This window comes from Pungitius pungitius, chromosome 14 (assembly GCF_949316345.1).
Source record: "Pungitius pungitius chromosome 14, fPunPun2.1, whole genome shotgun sequence".
Lineage (NCBI taxonomy): Eukaryota > Metazoa > Chordata > Actinopteri > Perciformes > Gasterosteidae > Pungitius > Pungitius pungitius.
Genome location: NC_084913.1, coordinates 13,651,161 through 13,669,695, shown reverse-complemented (window position 1 = coordinate 13,669,695; position 18,535 = coordinate 13,651,161). Strand labels below are relative to the sequence as shown.

Here is an 18,535-nt window from a genome sequence, read left to right as displayed (position 1 = left end):
AAGGTTCTGGAGGATTTTGGTCGACTTGAATGCCCAGAAAAACACAGACAAAGAGAATAAATACATTTTGGAAACCATGGAAACAATAATTATTCCTGCATGAATAAAATGATTGCCAACGAGCCGAGATAAAAGGAATGACGTTGGCATGTTGACTTCCTGTCTGAAGGAAACACTATGTGGCTTTGTAAACCTGACTTACATAACCTCATGTCTTATTTTATTTTTTTAATCGATGCCCTCCTGTGTCAAGCAGACCCCTTCGATCTCGGTGTAGAATGTGTATCTCTGCAGCTCCAGCTCCACCTATTGGAAATATTTACAATCCTGCAACACTCCCCGAATGTGCTGGCAACCAGTTTTTGTTCAGTGGCTTTTCCTTCTCACATCACTGTGTTTGCTGACAGCACAAAAATACACGCCGGCATCCTCCAGCTGCAAGTCCTTCACTGTAAGAGCGCCGCTCTCAGAGCTTTCTTTGACAGCTGAATATTTGGTCTGAGGGAGCTCTCCGTAATCTGGCTGTCCACCATAAACTGTGTAGACCACGAGGGTCATGGACTCTCCTGGACGCTGTCTGTACCAGTACATCTGGTTGTGACCGGCATCTTTGTTGTGGCTGCAGTTCATCTCCGCAGATTTGGAAACAGAACTCCAGATGATTTCCGGGTGTTGGGTCACACCTTGGCAGTGACCTGTGTGGAAGAAATACAACACGTCTGTTTCAATCAAAAGGTTACATTTTTTGTCATTTATGAGTACATTATAATTGACATTCACATTTTTAAGTCTTCTATAACTAAAGGAGAAATCTTCATAAACACTGTAGGTGTCCAATCAGCCCATGTGACCATGTGAGTTAAAACACCAGATGTCATTAAACCTTTACACAATGTACAAACATGTCGAATTGTGTTCTTGTACCTTGAAGCATCAGCGACGATGCTACGAGTGCGATGAGAAGTGGAGTCATTGTAACCATGTTGATGACATGAGAAGCAGCCACAGCAAAATGACTGAGCCTCTTTTCATAGTGGGAGGTGGGAGGTTAAACAGATGTTCTGCAGAAAGGACCTCCCATCATGTTCTCTGATGTTGATTAGAAGAAGAAAACGGCTGATTCCAGGGGCCTGATATTCAGAGAGAAGTAAGGAGCAGGAGGATCATTTCGTATTCTGCCAGTATTTGGTTGTGGGTGTCCATACTGTGTGAACAGTCAGGTTTTAACGGTTTAAAAATGATTTGGGGTTCGGTGTACATACCTGCTGGAGTCTGGTGTCTTAGAAACTTTGGAAAAAATACATCATGAGTAGAAGCGCATGAAAACATAAGAAATATTGCAAAGCTGGACTAGCTGCAGTATATCAGAAAGCGCATTTAGTTAGTTGAGGAATTGAAAAATACAATTCTAAATTTTAAAATGATTCAGATCAATCTGACATGAGAAGTGTGTAATTAGTAAACTCTGGAGAAAAATACCATATTGGATCATTGTGTTTTCCAAGGTCCTCATATTTGTCACATAAAACACACCCGAAGTCATTAGGTATCACAGTGCTTTCTCATCCCTCCTAATATTATAACGCTTATGTCAACCACAACCACACTCTGCCTCATAGTGCTGCTGTATTAGAGGAAGGATCACAGGTGCACGGGGCTGTGAGCTTTGATACAGAGATGTTGTTGTCCCGGAGAGCAGTGATGTGCAGCACTGTGTAGACTAGCAGCACAGAAGTACACTGCACTGCTGTTCAGGGCCACTCTCTCTATTGTCAGTGTGCAGATCTGATGTTGATCTGCACTCCCTGTCAAATTCACACCAAGTCCAACCTCTGGGTTTTTATGAGTTGAAAACATGTAACCCAGAAACCTTAAATCGTCATCCGTGGATTGTTTGTACCAGAGGATTTTATCATAGCCCTGAATACTGTGTGAACAGTGGATTTGGGCTGTTTCTCCAGCTGTGGTGAACATGTCAGATGGAGTCTGGTGCACCTGGTCGCTGAGAGAGGCACCTGGGGAAACAGCATCCACCAATAACAATTTACAATCATGGTCATCTTTAATGTGAAAGAACACTCAGACAGAGTTTTACCTGAAACTATCATGACATTGAGGGTGAAGCAGAAGACAGTGTTCATCTTGCAATGTTCTCCTCCTTGTTACTGGTACTGTCTTTATTTCACAGTATACGCTGAATGAATATTGACCCTCCCACCAGCTACTTGTTTTTTGTTGGGTAAAGTTATATTGCTCCCTGAACAGACGTACTGTAGTGCCACCTTAAGACAGCAGATAGGACGACAGAGACCTGAACTGAACCCTGAAGGTGGAAACATTACATGTTCATGTATTTTATGGAATGAAAATGTACACGTTACATTAAGTAAATACACCAATTATTTGAATGTCCATCATTTATAGTCTTATAATAATTTAAATTTTTTTAACATATTTGGTAACATTTAAACATTAATAACTTAAGTAATAAGGAATGCCAACACTCATGTGTACTTTCTGGAGCTTTAACCGCAGCTTTTTCCCTTGGTAATGTACCCAGTTTACCTTAAGTTAGCTGACATATTTCTAAGTCACTGTTTCCATTGTCAAGAATAACATTTTTATTTGTGTTATATTGTATTTTTAGCTTTTTAGCTTTTTCAGGCCAAATTTAGGTTTGAAATAATGAGGAATTATCATGAGTTCAACCCAAGTCCTGCATGAGAGTATTATAGATGGATAAAACTATTTGTGGCCACGTGTTGAAACAGCTACTTATCATGCAATGCTAGCAAAGTTTTACTAGTCATTCATCGGCCTCGGTGTGAGTCCTTTGTGGTGGAGCTTTAGAGAAAAAGAGTGATCCTCTAGTCCTGTGGCTATTTATACAGCTTTTCAAGCCACCTGTATCACAATGTTGTCTGTGGCTGTGACGATACAACGGATACAAAAGGCCACAGTGGGGGGGGGAGGGCGTCTCTGTTGTACGGGGTCTCCCTACAGCACAGATGTGCCGACAGCGCACTGGGGCTGTTGTTCAGTGTCAACGTCAATGTGTCTGTAACACTGTGTTGAGTGACAGCCCAGGAGAGCAAGCCTTTATCACCAGGCTGCAGATTAAGTATCAAGTTTGGTGAAGGAGAATCTCTCCACCTCTTTAGACCGGCTCAACCTTCAGATCAGGATTTGCAAAAGTGAAGACTGACATTGTCACTGCTCGCAGCAGTCTGTACCTGCACATCTGAAAGTGCTGCTGTACGTCAGTGTAGCGTGTGTGGTTACAGAGATGTGACGAGCTGCAGGTGAGAGTGGCTCTTCAGTGAGGGACTTCTTTTGTTCCTAAAAGCTGCTTTATATCAACTCCAGCAGTGACTCAAAGTGTCACTCTGAGTATTTGTGGTCCTCGAGGTCCCCCTGCAGTATAAGCGATTATCATAAATGCTATGTTACAGTTCACTGTGGTTTTTGTTGAGCTATTGAGAGCATCTGCATCACTGTGTTGGCTCACAGAACAGAAGTACAAGCCCTTATCTTGCGGCTGCAGGTTCTTCACTGTGAACGTCCCACTCTCAGCGTCAGGCTTGGTGGCTGAAAATTTCTCCCTGCTGAAATCTCCAAAATCAGGATTCATGCCTAAGGATGTGAACACGATCTGTTTCATAGTTTCTCCTGGCAGCAGTCTGTACCAGTACATCTGGTAGTAGCTGCTACCCTTGATGTGGCTGCAGCTCATCGTTGCATTGGCACCCTGGTCTTCCCATAGCAGCGCAGTCTGGGTGACTTCACTGCCATCAGTAAGACCTGTGTGAGTTAAGAAGATAACGTCTTTAAACTGTCCCCCTTTTTGCATTGCGCTGTTCCATGAATCACCAACAAAACAATCATTAACAACTTGATTTCAATGTACATTACCTGCAGTCCACATAAAAAAGAGAGATATTTGGAGAACGTCTTGTCTGATGATTATGTCCATGTTGGTAGATGCACACATCTAGAGTCGCACGTAGTTATGGCGTGATGAGGAAGTGCAAGTGGGAGGGATCACTGTGATCATGAGCTGCACTGTAAAAGTCTACCATCATGTTTTAAGTGGTACCAGAGGCCCCGCTATTGTACATCACTCCTCCTTCCAATCCAGAAATGTTCACAACCATGTTGGTTCTTTGTTTCTTCAGAACATCACAGCAGCGATAGAGAGTAGTGGCAGAGCAAGAGGCCAGCGTGTCAAAGCAGATGATAAGATCCTCACGTTTGCTTTAGATGTCAGCAGGTGTTAAAGAGATGCAACGTGCTGATTGTCTGGCAGGCAGACAAAGTAGAGTTTTTGTACTGAAGTGAGAGGAACCTGCAGCACTGTGGTGCAATTAGAAGTGGAGTCATTAAAACCATGTTGTTAACATGAGAAGCAGCCACAGCAAAATGACTGAGCCTCTTTTCATAGTGGGAGGTGGGAGGTTAAACAGATGTTCTGCAGAAAGGACCTCCCATCTTGTTCTCTAATGTTCTCTGATGTTAAGAAAACAGCTTATTCCATGGGTTTGATATACAGAGAGAAGATGGGAGCAGGGGGATCATTTAGTATTCTGCCAGGATTTGGTTGTGGGTGTCCATACTGTGTGAACGGTCACTTTTTAACGGTTTAGAAATGATTTGGGGTTTGGTGTACGTATCCGCTGGAGTCTTGTCACGGTTTGGGTCTGCTTCCTGTTTTATTTAGTAGTTTCATGTCTCTTGTGTTCCTGGGTAACATCACTTCCTGCCTTGTCCTGTCTTCCCCTGTGGTTGTCTTCTGTGTCAATGATGGTTTCCATCTGTGTTCAATCACCTGCACCTCCCTTGTGTATTTAAGCCCTGTCAGTCTCTTGTCTCAAGTCGCGTCATTGTTTCCTGTTACCTGTTCAGGTTTTTGCATGTCGGTTATGTTTGATATTATTAAAGAGCACTTTGTTTTTTTGGTAACTCTGCTTTTGAGTCCTCCCTCCCTGCCTGCCTTCGACCCGCACCCCTCACGTGACCCCTCAATGACGCGACCCAAAAAGGACTCAGCGGAGTGGGGTCCCTAGAACCCATTCTGGGGAACCCGTCTGGCTCGAGGTGGGCCCCGCAACATACAGTGGGCGGCCCACCTCGAGCCAGAAATTTACCGGGGATCCCCAGCTGCCTTCCTGGCATACGCCACCGGCCCTCCCGGAGACGCCGGAAGGCGTTGCGGCCCCACGCTGACCTCAGGGGGGGATGCCAGCGGACAGTTTCCGGCACCCAGACCCCCCTTAGCCTGGGGGCCCTTCCCAGGAGTCGACCCTGACGTTGACCGGGTCATGACATTGGCCGCTCGGCTACAGGCCGCCTACGGCAACGCAGCAGGCCAAGACCCACGAACCCAGCCCTGGCTCCAAGACCCACGACGCCCGTCCTGGCTCCACGACGCCTGATCGTGACCCCTCCCTCCCACCCTCTTGGGACCGCCTGGAAGTCGGTCCTTGAAGGGGGGGTGGGGTCAGGGGTTGGGCCGGCGCCCCACGCCACGATGCCGGAGCCGCACAGCCCGGCGCCCCAGACTGCCATGCCTGGCCGCCAACCCGTCGCATAAAACACACCCGAAGTCATTAGGTATCACAGTGCTTTCTCATCCCTCCTAATATTATAACGCTTATGTCAACCACAACCACACTCTGCCTCATAGTGCTGCTGTATTAGAGGAAGGATCACAGGTGCACGGGGCTGTGAGCTTTGATACAGAGATGTTGTTGTCCCGGAGAGCAGTGATGTGCAGCACTGTGTAGACTAGCAGCACAGAAGTACACCGCGCTACTGTTCAGCGCCAGTCCCTCAATTGTTAAATGGCACATTTGGTCTTTATCTGCACTCCCGTCCAGCTCCACGTTCAGTCCTGGCTCTGGATTTCTGTTGGTTTTGTACACGTATCCCAGGAACTGCAGTTTGTTGTCCCTGGATTGTTTGTACCAGAGGATTTGATCGTAGTTGGTTATACTGTGTGAACAGTTGATTGTGGCTTTTTCTTCGGGGTTTTTGTAAACATCAGCTGGAGTCTGGTGGACTTGCTCACTGAGAGACGAGCCTGTTGGGAAATGAATAACAGAAGATAGGAAGAAACGTCACAAATAGCAGCAGAAAATACGACTGAATGAATTAGTACCTGAGATTACCTGAGACCATAAAATATCTAAAAGTTATGCAGATGAAGATGATGTGCATTTTGTGTTTCTTCTGCATGTTTGGTAATATCTCTACTTTGGATCCCTTGTGTGTTGTTGCAACGACTGAAGCAGGTGTACAAAGCATCCTCTAAACTCCTCCTTTGATTAAACCCTTCCATGTCATTGGTGGGACGGAGTTATTGTCAACCAACCCTACACAGCTCTGTGCCTGGTTCGCTATAAAAACCTGTAAAAAATGTGTGGAGCACAGGTGTGAGGAGCTGTGAGCTGTTCTACAGAGAATGGACGACGTGTGATGAGGAGCTTCTTGTACTGAGGAGCAGCCATATGCTCCACAGTGTGACCTCACAGCACAGAAGTACACGGCACTGCTGTTCTGAGCCACTCTCTCTATTGTCAGTGTGCAGATCTGATGTTGATCTGCACTCCCTGTCATATTCACACCAAGTCCAACCTCTGGGTTTTTAAGAGTTGAAAACATGTAACCCAGAAACCTTAAATCGTCATCCGTGGATTGTTTGTACCAGAGGATTTTATCATAGCCCTGAATACTGTGTGAACAGTGGATTTGGGCTGTTTCTTCAGCTGTGGTGAACATGTCAGATGGAGTCTGGTGCACCTGGTCGCTGAGAGAGGCACCTGGGGAAACAGCATCCACCAATAACAATTTACAATCATGGTCATCTTTAATGTGAAAGAACACTCAAATAGAGTTTTACCTGAAACTATCATGACATTGAGGGTGAAGCAGAAGACAGTGTTCATCTTGCAATGTTCTCCTCCTTGTTACTGGTACTATCTTTATTTCACAGTATACGGTGAATGAATATTGACCATCCCACCAGCTACTTGTTTTTTGTTGGGTGGAGTTATATTGCTCCCTGAACAGACGTACTGTAGTGCCACCTTAAGACAGCAGATAGGACGACAGAGACCTGAACTGAACCCTGAAGGTGGAAACATTACATGTTCATGTATTTTATGGAATGAAAATGTACACTTTACATCAAGTAAATACACCAATTATTTGAATGTCCATCATTTCTAGTCTTATAATAATTTAAATTTTTTTAACATATTTGGTAACATTTAAACATTAATAACTTAAGTAATAAGGAATGCCAACACTCATGTGTACTTTCTGGAGCTTTAACCGCAGCTTTTTCCCTTGGTAATGTACCCAGTTTACCTTAAGTTAGCTGACATATTTCTAAGTCACTGTTTCCATTGTCAAGAATAACATTTTTATTTGTGTTATATTGTATTTTTAGCTTTTTAGCTTTTCCAGGCCAAATATAGGTTTGAAATAATGAGGAATTATCATGAGTTCAACCCAAGTCCTGCATGAGAGTATTATAGATGGATAAAACTATTTGTGGCCACGTGTTGAAACAGCTACTTATCATGCAATGCTAGCAAAGTTTTACTAGTCATTCATCGGCCTCGGTGTGAGTCCTTTGTGGTGGAGCTTTAGAGAAAAAGAGTGATCCTCTATTCCTGTGGCTATTTATACAGCTTTTCAAGCCACCTGTATCACAATGTTGTCTGTGGCTGTGACGATACAACGGATACAAAAGGCCACAGTGGGGGGGGGCGTCTCTGTTGTACGGGGTCTCCCTACAGCACAGATGTGCCGACAGCGCACTGGGGCTGTTGTTCAGTGTCAACGTCAATGTGTCTGTAACACTGTGTTGAGTGACAGCCCAGGAGAGCAAGCCTTTATCACCAGGCTGCAGATTAAGTATCAAGTTTGGTGAAGGAGAATCTCTCCACCTCTTTAGACCGGCTCAACCTTCAGATCAGGATTTGCAAAGGTGAAGACTGACATTGTCACTGCTCGCAGCAGTCTGTACCTGCACATCTGAAAGTGCTGCTGTACGTCAGTGTAGCGTGTGTGGTTACAGAGATGTGACGAGCTGCAGGTGGGAGTGGCTCTTCAGTGAGGGACTTCTTTTGTTCCTAAAAGCTGCTTTATATCAACTCCAGCAGTGACTCAAAGTGTCACTCTGAGTATTTGTGGTCCTCGAGGTCCCCCTGCAGTATGAGCGATTATCATAATTGCTATGTTACAGTTCACTGTGGTTTTTGTTGAGCTATTGAGAGCATCTGCATCACTGTGTTGGCTCACAGAACAGAAGTACAAGCCCTTATCTTGCGGCTGCAGGTTCTTCACTGTGAACGTCCCACTCTCAGCGTCAGGCTTGGTGGCTGAAAATTTCTCCCTGCTGAAATCTCCAAAATCAGGATTCATGCCTAAGGATGTGAACACGATCTGTTTCATAGTTTCTCCTGGCAGCAGTCTGTACCAGTACATCTGGTAGTAGCTGCTACCCTTGATGTGGCTGCAGCTCATCGTTGCATTGGCACCCTGGTCTTCCCATAGCAGCGCAGTCTGGGTGACTTCACTGCCATCAGTAAGACCTGTGTGAGTTAAGAAGATAACGTCTTTAAACTGTCCCCCTTTTTGCATTGCGCTGTTCCATGAATCACCAACAAAACAATCATTAACAACTTGGTTTCAATGTACATTACCTGCAGTCCACATAAAAAAGAGAGATATTCGGAGGACGTCTTGTCTGATGATTATGTCCATGTTGGTAGATGCACACATCTAGAGTCGCACGTAGCTATGGCGTGATGAGGAAGTGCAAGTGGGAGGGATCACTGTGATCATGATCTGCACTGTAAAAGTCTACCATCATGTTTTAAGTGGTACCAGAGGCCCCTATTGTACATCACTCCTCCTTCCAATCCAGAAATGTTCACAACCATGTTGGTTCTTTGTTTCTTCAGAACGTCACAGCAGCGATAGAGAGTAGTGGCAGAGCAAGAGGCCAGCGTGTCAAAGCAGATGATAAGATCCTCACGTTTGCTTTAGATGTCAGCAGGTGTTAAAGAGATGCAACGTGCTGATTGTCTGGCAGGCAGACAAAGTAGAGTTTTTGTACTGAAGTGAGAGGAACCTGCAGCACTGTGGTGACTGGCTGCACAGAAATACACACCACTGTCATTTAGTAGAAGATTTGAAATGGTGAGGCTTCCATGTTCACGGGCGTCTCCTTTAAAGTCGATTTTGCCTTTTACGTCGTCCTCTGGGTTCGGGTAGTTCACATTCAGGAAACCCAAGAGCTTAAGATCTCCTTGTTCTTTTTCTCTTTTGTACCAGAGGATTATATCGTAATTTGCCATGGAGTGTGAACAGCTGATCTCCATGCTGACAACAGTTTGACCCGTAATGATGTTCGAAGGAGTTTGGAACACACTTTTAGGGGGAGAGCCACCTGTGAATGAAAAATAAAAAGACTTTGAATACTGAAATCAGCATTTATACATTGTCTTTGTTTAATGTCCATGCGCTTCTCACCATTGTTTCCCGGAAGATGAAAAAAACTAATTATAAAGACCGTAAATATCATGGTGAGGAACTAGATTTTACTCTTTACTCTCAGCTCTTCTTTCAGTGCATCACTATCACAGTCTCATGAACACTGGTGGTGATGAAAAGAGGAGCAGGGAGGTAGTACAGAGAACTTATATTTAGTCCTCAATTCATTCCCTGGGGTTTGTTGCCCCCTGCTGGTGTGAAAAGTCATGTAAATCGGCTCAGTAGTGGCTTTGTGGTGGTGTTTTTACATTTGACAGATCTTCACAATGGCTGATTTCAGATCAGTGCTTCAGATTGTGCAATATCATTCTGTTCCTTGTTCTCCTCCCATCACACTCACAGACGTGCATATTGTACTAGCATGTGTACTATTAAATTCATTGTCAGATGGCAAGTTGTGTCACAGAGCCTGTATGTATCCTTTCCAGCACAGGGCCTGCTGCTCTAGTAGGACCAAACCACCCGTTGTGGATAACTAGAATTCGCACTGTATCATAGTTTTCACCAATTTCTGTCATCCTCTGGGTTGTGTGGGAATATTTAGCCAGCTGGTTCTGGCCCCTCTGATTTAGACCCAATGAGGCTCTTTTAGAGGCTTTGAGCAGTGTGATTAAATGAGTCAATATGCTCATTTCTTAGAGCTCCATACCAGGTGGTGACCTCCAGACTAAACTTGCAATCTTTTTATTTTGGGGGAAGTCTGCAATCAGTGACATTTTCTTTCCTATTTCTCACCTGATTTGTTCCCTCCGTAATCATTGTAAACAGCCGATGGTCTCAATCATGATCTTTGTTGCCCAATGTTGTGTACACTATTAGTTGTGCTTTTCCTCCTGGCAGCTGACTCTGGGCGGTTTCACGGCCGTCAGTAAGATCCGAGTAAAACAACGGTGAACTTTACTGTAAGTGAACATGTTATCACCCCCAAGAAATGATCTGATGGCCAACTTAGAGATATATTAAAGTCAAATACTACGAGACAGCAGCGAGCTGTCAGGGCCAGCATAAACATCATCTGAATATTCATTTAATTATAATGTCATTTTTTCCACAAATATTCATTATAATGATTCCGTGTAGTCTTTTCATTTCAAAGCCCTTCATTCGGTTGCCTGTTTTTCAAGCCACAATGCGTGAAGACAGACAGACATTTTAAGGTGATGCAATGCCCAGTTATACTGCGTTTCTGTCATTTGTCATCATAAAAATGAGTAATTTAAAAACTTCTCCAAATGTCTACTTTAAACAATAAATAAAACATGTTTCTTTTCTTGGTGTGTCAATATAATGAAGACAATGAGATCTCTGATTTTCTTTTATTTGATGTGTGTGTGTGTGTGTGTGTGTGTGTGTGTTTGTGTATATAAATAATAGAGTAGTTCTGTGACCACAGACCTTCCTTATTTTTCTGTGAGTGCACCCTTCACTCAAGGCTGCTGGAAACCCAACTCCTCTACAATGAAACGGTATAATATGGTATTTAACCTGTAATCACACAGAACCAAATTTCATCAGCATCTAGATTAAACTAATCGGATAAGTTCATCCAGTTACAACTTTAATTAGAGAAGATCTTCATTCACATGATTTAACAGAATGTTTATTTACAACAAACATGAGAATTTCCTGACGGTTTTCCATGACATGTAATGTCATAATGCTCTTTGTGACAAATAATAGTGTATTTTAAATAGGGCTGTCAAAAATAGCGCGTTAACGCCGTTAATTAGCTGTTTGTTGTTAATTACGTCAATTTTTTTGACGCATTTCACGCATGCGCAGTGTGACAAATGATTCAGGTCAGGAAAGTGACTCTTCTTCTACGAAATGCACTTCATCCTATACAACACATTACTGCCACCTGCAGGCATATGTCAGGCCGTCAGGTTCAGCAAGTCGTTTGCCTGCCCCCCCCCTGTTCTAGCGCAGCAGAACAGAGAAGAAGCCCGGCAGAGCTTTGCAGCGCTGAGGTAGAGACCATCGGAGAGACCCGTAATACTGTTCTGAAACATGCGGAGGAAGAGAAGCTAATGCGATCTAAATCCTCCCAGGTATGGGGATATTTCACACTGAAATGGGGGGTGCTGGCGGATTTCTGTGCAGCGCCAGTCGTTCTAATCGCCGCGCCCGACTTCAAGGTGTAACCTTTATTATTGTTCGGTCTGAAACGACGCGCCTAGTGACGGGTGGTGCAGCAATATTGTTGTTTGGGTGGAAATCGGGAGAAAGGTCGGTCCGGGAGATTTTCGGGAGGGGCTTTGAAACATCGGGAGGGTTGACATGTCTGGTCATGTCTGGTCATCGCAGCCCTGAACCATCAGGAGGACAAACTCACAGCAGAGTGGGATAAACTGCAGAGGCTCGAGACCCTTCTAGAGCCATGCAGGGAAATCAGTCTGTAACTAATAACTAATAATCAAATAACATTGCTTTGATTATTTGATAATACTCTGTGCATAATTTTTTTGATTATTTGAAAAAAAAATCAAATATCAAAAACATGTATTTATGTAAAAAATAATAATGATGATAATACTGATAATTATGTATCTATGTCCTGTTATTTATCTTTAGTATGCATTTCAGAAAGAAAAAATGGTTAGGATTCAGGTGTGATTAATCATGATTAATCCACTGAAAATTCTGATTAATTTGATTAAAATTTGTAATCATTTGACAGCCCTAATTTTAAAGTGTTTCATTTTTTTTACAATTTCAAAGTGTCCTCCACTTGTCCCTCAAAAGGCTCCGTCTCTTTACAAATTAACAAAGTGTTTGCAAAATGCCTCAACATAAGGTATAAAAACCAATCACTTTGTACTTTAAATCCTCACTTCAGAAGAATGAGACCTCAGCAGCTTCTTCAATACGCTAACAGTCTGACCTTTGACCCGACGGTGCACTTCAGGTGAATCAGTGTTTACTGATACAACATATTCAGGATAATGACCATGTTCCTTTTGCCTTTGAAAGATGATTCTGAAGGGACCGCTGAGGGAGACTTCCTCATTGGCATATTTCACCTTTCAAAAACTCGAGCAAATAAAACCAAAACAGCATGGTTATTTGGTAAAAACAATTTTCTGTGTAAATGGTGCCCTGACCTTCTTTTTAAAAAACTATGACCAGCTCCGGGAATGGTTGAAAGGTCGGTCAGGGAAAAGTGTTGAATCCGCTCTTATTGTGCAAAGGGATGCCCTCCGCTCCTCTGAACTCCTCCGCGATGTCATCGAACGTGCGTCCTTTGGTCTCGGGGAGGCGCATCCAGGTGAAGGCGAAGGCGAGCAGAGCCACGGCCATGAAGACGAGGTAGACGTACGCGCCGCAGACTTTCTGCGCGGGTGGGAGAGACAGTCATTTTCATCAGGGTCACATGACCTAAGGCACAGACAGTACCCTTACCTTTGGAGCCCAAAGAGCAACATTCATAATAACCGATAACGCATGAAAGTCGAAAAACCAAGATTGTTGGATTTTGTTCGTTTCAGGCCAGCTGCCATCTCTGCAGCACCATTACAAGCACACCTTTTCCTGGATCACTGGTACTTTAATCACTATTATTTCAGCCTGACATTGAAGGAGTTAGCAATAGGTTTTCTTAGATTAAAGATTCAGAGTTATGGTTGATGTACAACATATGTGTTTAAATAACGGATTTAAAGCTGGTGTTTGACAGTCACGTAAAGCAAGAAACCCCCCTCCGCAGTTGAACTGGGCCGACGCTGTGGACCCACCAGTAAAGGAGGGAAGAGGAGTGCCAGAACAAACTTCCCACCCCAGTTGAGCATGCTGGTGAAGGCCATGGCGATGGGGCGGCCCGGCTGGTCGAACAGCTCGGCGGCGATGAACCACGAGATGGGGCCGGGGCCCAGCTCGTAGGCCGAGATCAGGCAGAAAACCAGCAGGACCTGCAGGCTCCGCAGCTCCGGGACCAGGTGCTGCGTCGTGTCAGTCGGGGTTATCGTCAATGTGAGATTTAGGGTTTATCTGTGTTGAAATGTGCGTGTATGTAAAACGGGTATGTAGTGTAATGTAATGTAAATGTACTACGCCTTCAAAAACATCATGTATTTGAAAAGTTGTATTGATTACTTTAACCTGATAAAGAAAAAGCATTTAGCTTCACTCTAGAGGGGGACAAAACCTTACCAGGACCGAATCCACTAGGGTCATGAGTAAGTTACACACTGCTATGGAGATGAAACCAGTCAGGAGCAGCTTCCTCCTTCCTGCCTTTTCCATCAGGAAGAACTGAAACAAAAGGAAAAGAACATCACAAATCAAATATTTGTCACAATGAGAGAGAGAGCAGTGTCACCGACGACTGTTCTCTCGGATGGTTACAAATATTTGACCTCTGACCTCTGAATTTGTACTCACCGCTACCAAAGTGAAGGTCACGTTGACGGCCCCCACGCCCAGAGTCAAGTACTTGGCCTGATCAAACTTGGCCTGAAACATTCTGGTGGAATAATTAATGATCTGGAGGAGAAGAGCAGGCACTGCTTTTCGGTTACTGGGTCGCCTTTTTTTGGGGGGGATTTGGGGGCAGAGGTGTGTCAGAGAGTGAAGAGCCCTGACTGATGTATTAAAGAAATACCAGAATGGCCGCAAGTAAAGTATTAATAAGGCAGCGAGCAGTGTTGTTAAAATGCTTTTAAGAAGCCTTCAATTTCATGATTTTGTCACGGATCGATTTCATCATACGGACCGCATTGAATCCAGACAGCTGGCTGCCCAAGTTGATGGCGAGGACTATGACGATTGGCTTCTTGTATCGCCGCATCTTGAAGAACTCGTGGATGGTGACGCCGCTCTGAGTGTGGCCCGCCTCCTCCTTCATCTCTTCCAGCTCAGCGAACACTTTTTCTGAGCTTCCTCTCAGCCTCATCAGGGCTTTAGGGTTTTAGAAAGAAAAGGCATGTTTTTCTGTTGTTGTGTTTCCACGGAGCCCTTTAAAAGCATGTCTCAGATTCCCGCATGTCGGCCCTGGAGTGCAGAGCTTAGTCGGACATCTTTCCGCTATAACGTGGGACCCACCGGCCTCGGCTTTACTCTCCTCTCCCCGGTTGATGAGTAGGTAGCGAGGGCTCTCGGGGCAGAAGGGCAGGACCAGGTACTGCATCAGGGCCGGAATGACGGACAGGGACAGCATCATGGCCCAGTGATGCTCCGTGCCTAGCACTGTCTCCAGACCAGCCACCTACAGCCGACAGATACAGGTACCTGCTTTACTTCTTACTTTTTACCTCTAGTGAAGCCGATTTGTAAAACATACATTTGCATAAATATATTCATTTAATAATTATCATCATTGTATGATTAATAAATATAGCTGCTACATGAAAAAGCATTACCCCAAACGTGTCCTAAATTGTCAGGAATACATTGGTTTTACCCAATGTCTATATGATAATGGTTTTTTTTGAATGAAACGTTCCTGGATTCTTTTTTTTTTTTTTGCTGGATTGATCTTGACCCAAGATCCGGACCTGAAAGTAATCCATCGGTTCAAGCACCACCCGGCATAATCACCGCCGTGTACAGACCGTATTTTGAGCACGCACAAAGAAAGTACACGGCAATGTCATAGAACTGAAGATCTTCCTCACCATTCCCAACAGGATGCCCGTGGCATAGGACACCTGGTTGAGTGTGGCGAAGGCCCCTCTCAGGTTGGTGGGGGAAACCTCCTGGATGTAGAGGGGGTTGAGACTCATGACCAGGCCGCAGAAGAGGCCGAACACCACGCGGCCCAGGATGAGAACCTCAAACGACCGGCTGGCTTTGGAGGCGGACATCAGACACGCTCCCACAACAGAGAGGCAGTTCACTATGAGGATGGAGTTTCGTCTGGAAGAGAAGACGAGAGACGTGAAAAGACGCGATGCAAGAAGTTATGGGGACAACGCGTGGTTTCCTTCCTACCGGCCGTGAGAATCTGCCAGGTATTTGACTCCCAGCGAGCCCAGCAAGGCTCCGAAGTCTTTGATGCTGACGGACAGCGACAACAGGAGAGTCAGGCTGTGATCTGGCATCGTCTGGTTGTGCCTGACTCTCCAGGTGTGGTTGAAAAACTCCTCAATGATCTGAACAGTTAGCGAAAGGCAAAAGACGATCAGGGGACTCATTGGAAAGTCAAACTGTGGGTTTGCTCAGGTGACTCGTCCTTTGACCTGAGATGTTCTTTTAAGTCACTTTCACTGCAGCAGTGTAATTACATACATTTGGGGGCCAAGTATTGCAAGGAATTTGAACGTCGAATACCGTGAGCACATGTAGTGCAGTGTCCCTGAGAAATAGCAAAACCCCGCCAGACCTGGAGCCGAGCCAGAGACGTTCAGGTCCTGTTAAGTTCATTCTGTGTTTTATTAAGGCCGTGAGATATTTGTTTTGATGGTCAGACGGTAGAATGATGATGGGTTTGGTTGTCTAGGGTCTATATCATGGGTTTTCTGTTGCACTTCTGAGACCATTTCTCTGCATGTACTTATGTTGTTTTAGTAAACTTCGCAATGAATCGTGATGAGCAGTATATATGAAAAGCACATTCTAATTGTGTGGCGGTGTGTGGCGCACACCTTGGCCGGAGCGTTGACGTTGCCCGTGTGGTACCCGATCTGCAGGGACCCGAGCACCGCTGCCAGGATGGAGGTCAGCAGTGTGGCGGTCAGGCGGTTCTGGAACAATGAAGTCAGGGACATTCATATTCTTTTTTTAAACAGTAAAAAACGCTGTCATTATAGTTCTGTTTGTATGTAAAGGTCAAGGTCAGCAGAAACCACAGTATTTTCACACACTGGCAAGATGTACAGAATGTTCATGTGTTTAAGTTGCCGCCTGTTCATCTGTAGATGAAAAGGTCGAATCCAACAAACCTCCTGTGACGCCATTAATGAGGGTGAGACAGGGTTTCACTTCTTCAAGATGTGGGTACATGTATCTTCGTCTGACTTCCTGTGAGAAACATAAATTATCTTTTATATGTAATATAATGCATGGATAACAAATACAACACATTATATTCAAAGTTTCAAAATATTTTTTCATTAAAACCTTTTATACTACGCTCCTGCATTAAATCAAAACAAGACAGAAAAGGATGTCGAGAAATACTGCATACATGGAAATAATATTTTTCCCTCTATGTTCATCTACCTGGTTTACCTGGTTGAGAAAAGCATTTACATTTCAAAAAAGTGATGCAGTAAAAAGAAAAATCCAGTTAGTTGTCCTTGAGTCTGTGAGGTGAATAACAGCTGGTAAATGCAGCCATGAAGCTTTTATATCTTGACATCCCTTTTTTGTTGACTGTGTTGCGCTGTTTATGCAAGTCCATTTCAATACACATTAATATCCTTATCTCTATAAACTCACCACTGTTCCTGAGGGTCGTGTGTTGATCCTGTCTTTATTCCGGAGTTTCAGATATGACTGTGTCAAGTGAACACGCACCTACACACACCTACACGCATTGGACCAATGATGAGGTCGCACCCAGCTGGTGAATGTGGGGCCGTCCCGACAGAAAGGCTGCGGGCCTCCTCTGCTTCTCTTGGACCGGTCGCCCTCAGCTTTCACTGACTGACGATCAGATTATATTGTGCACCCAAACCCTCAAGTGATGTTTGTTGGAAGCAGCACAACTGATCCCGGGTCAGGACCAAGATGAAAATGTTTTGGAGCCCTGTCCTGTCATTTTGGCAATAACACAGCCACGTGCTTTGGCTGTGTGTGTGGGGAACATTGTAAATGGGAAATTCAAGAATGTCTGATGACTTCGTATCTCCATATTTCTTCCTGCCAGCTAAGAAAAAAATGGTTTAAAGACCATTTCCTTGTTTCTCCAACTCAAAAGTCAAGATCATTTTAACAAGACAAGGCCTCCTCGGGGCCTTTACGGCGATGTAGTGACTGGCACCGTCAGCTCTCACTGAGAGGGCCCCTGGTTGGTTCCCAGGCTGGACGACCCCTCTGTTTGGATTTAGCATGTCCTCCCCATGTCAGTGTGGATTTAGGAGGGCTAAAGGTAACAGATGGCCTTTCTAAAGCCTACAACTGACAATATAATGCAAAACAATGAACCTCATCAGTTTACAATCATGTAAAAGCCTCTTTGTTCAATATGGTTAAAAACCTGTTTAATTAGCAATCCTAACACTATCTTTTGTGTTCCTGTTTCATTCTTGAATTGAATTGGAAGACCTCACTTGCTATATAATACAATGAATATACTGTACAGTAAAGTTTAAAAACTAACACTCATTCAACCTTCAGCACACTTGGTTGAGAAACAAGATCCGCTGACTGATGCAGGGAGACTGTGTGCTGCTTTCAAGGACAGTCTCTTAACAGGCAACACCCATCACACAATGCTGTGAGAATGTAGAGCCTCGAGGATTTAACCGACAGTACCAGGAAGACGTCAATGTCCTTGTCTTGCTGTTGGCCTTGAGAAAGCTCCCTGCTCTCTGTCGGTCTGAAGTTCTGGATGTCTTAGAGAGTAATCCCCAAAGCCGGACTGATCACGATCAAATAGCATTGAGGGCTGAGGCCACAGTATGATTATCTGTGATTGTATTGGTGCACGGGTGTATTTGCGTTTGTGAATGTGCTGTTGGGGGCTTTGTGTTTTCCGTGGTTGCCATATTTTAACAGCGTATCTGTGTATTAATGTGTAATCGCCCCTTGTTTGTCCCGCCTATGATGTCATGGAGGAGTTAAAATCTCATGCTTTGTGCAGTTTGAGCTGATTATGTCTCTTTGTTCATTTCCTCTTGTGTATCAGTGAATTGAATCTAACCCATTCCCATCCAATGAGTGTCTGTTTTACACTTTACACAGAGCCACAGTGTTGTAAAAAAACACAGGTGGATGAAGCCAAATAAATAAAAGCATGAAGGGAACCTAATTACTGTGTTGGGGGAGGAAATATTCCCCTGCCTCGCCACAAACCGCATGGAAATGATCT

At 44.4% G+C, this 18,535-nt stretch overlaps 1 protein-coding gene and 2 gene segments (V, D, J or C); all 3 read right to left on the bottom strand.

Annotated features, from left to right (window-relative positions):
* Positions 1-279: 279 nt before the first annotated feature.
* On the bottom strand, positions 280-1,641 carry LOC119227968 (T cell receptor beta variable 7-2-like). The segment is given in 2 exon segments: positions 280-695; positions 925-1,641. Coding segments are annotated over 2 exon segments (387 nt in total).
* A 6,155-nt stretch (positions 1,642-7,796) lies between these two features.
* LOC134104096 (T cell receptor beta variable 18-like) lies at positions 7,797-8,790 on the bottom strand. The segment is given in 3 exon segments: positions 7,797-7,865; positions 8,257-8,600; positions 8,712-8,790. Coding segments are annotated over 3 exon segments (492 nt in total).
* A 3,927-nt stretch (positions 8,791-12,717) lies between these two features.
* Positions 12,718-16,457, bottom strand: LOC119227210 (solute carrier family 2, facilitated glucose transporter member 1). Its single transcript, XM_037485771.2, has 10 exons — positions 16,443-16,457; positions 16,146-16,244; positions 15,493-15,653; positions 15,177-15,417; positions 14,605-14,767; positions 14,276-14,460; positions 13,945-14,046; positions 13,714-13,815; positions 13,299-13,502; positions 12,718-12,897 (listed from the first exon to the last, which is right to left on the bottom strand). The coding sequence occupies exons 1-10, from the start codon at positions 16,455-16,457 to the stop codon at positions 12,718-12,720; spliced, it is 1,452 nt and encodes a 483-aa protein (XP_037341668.2).
* Positions 16,458-18,535: the final 2,078 nt, after the last annotated feature.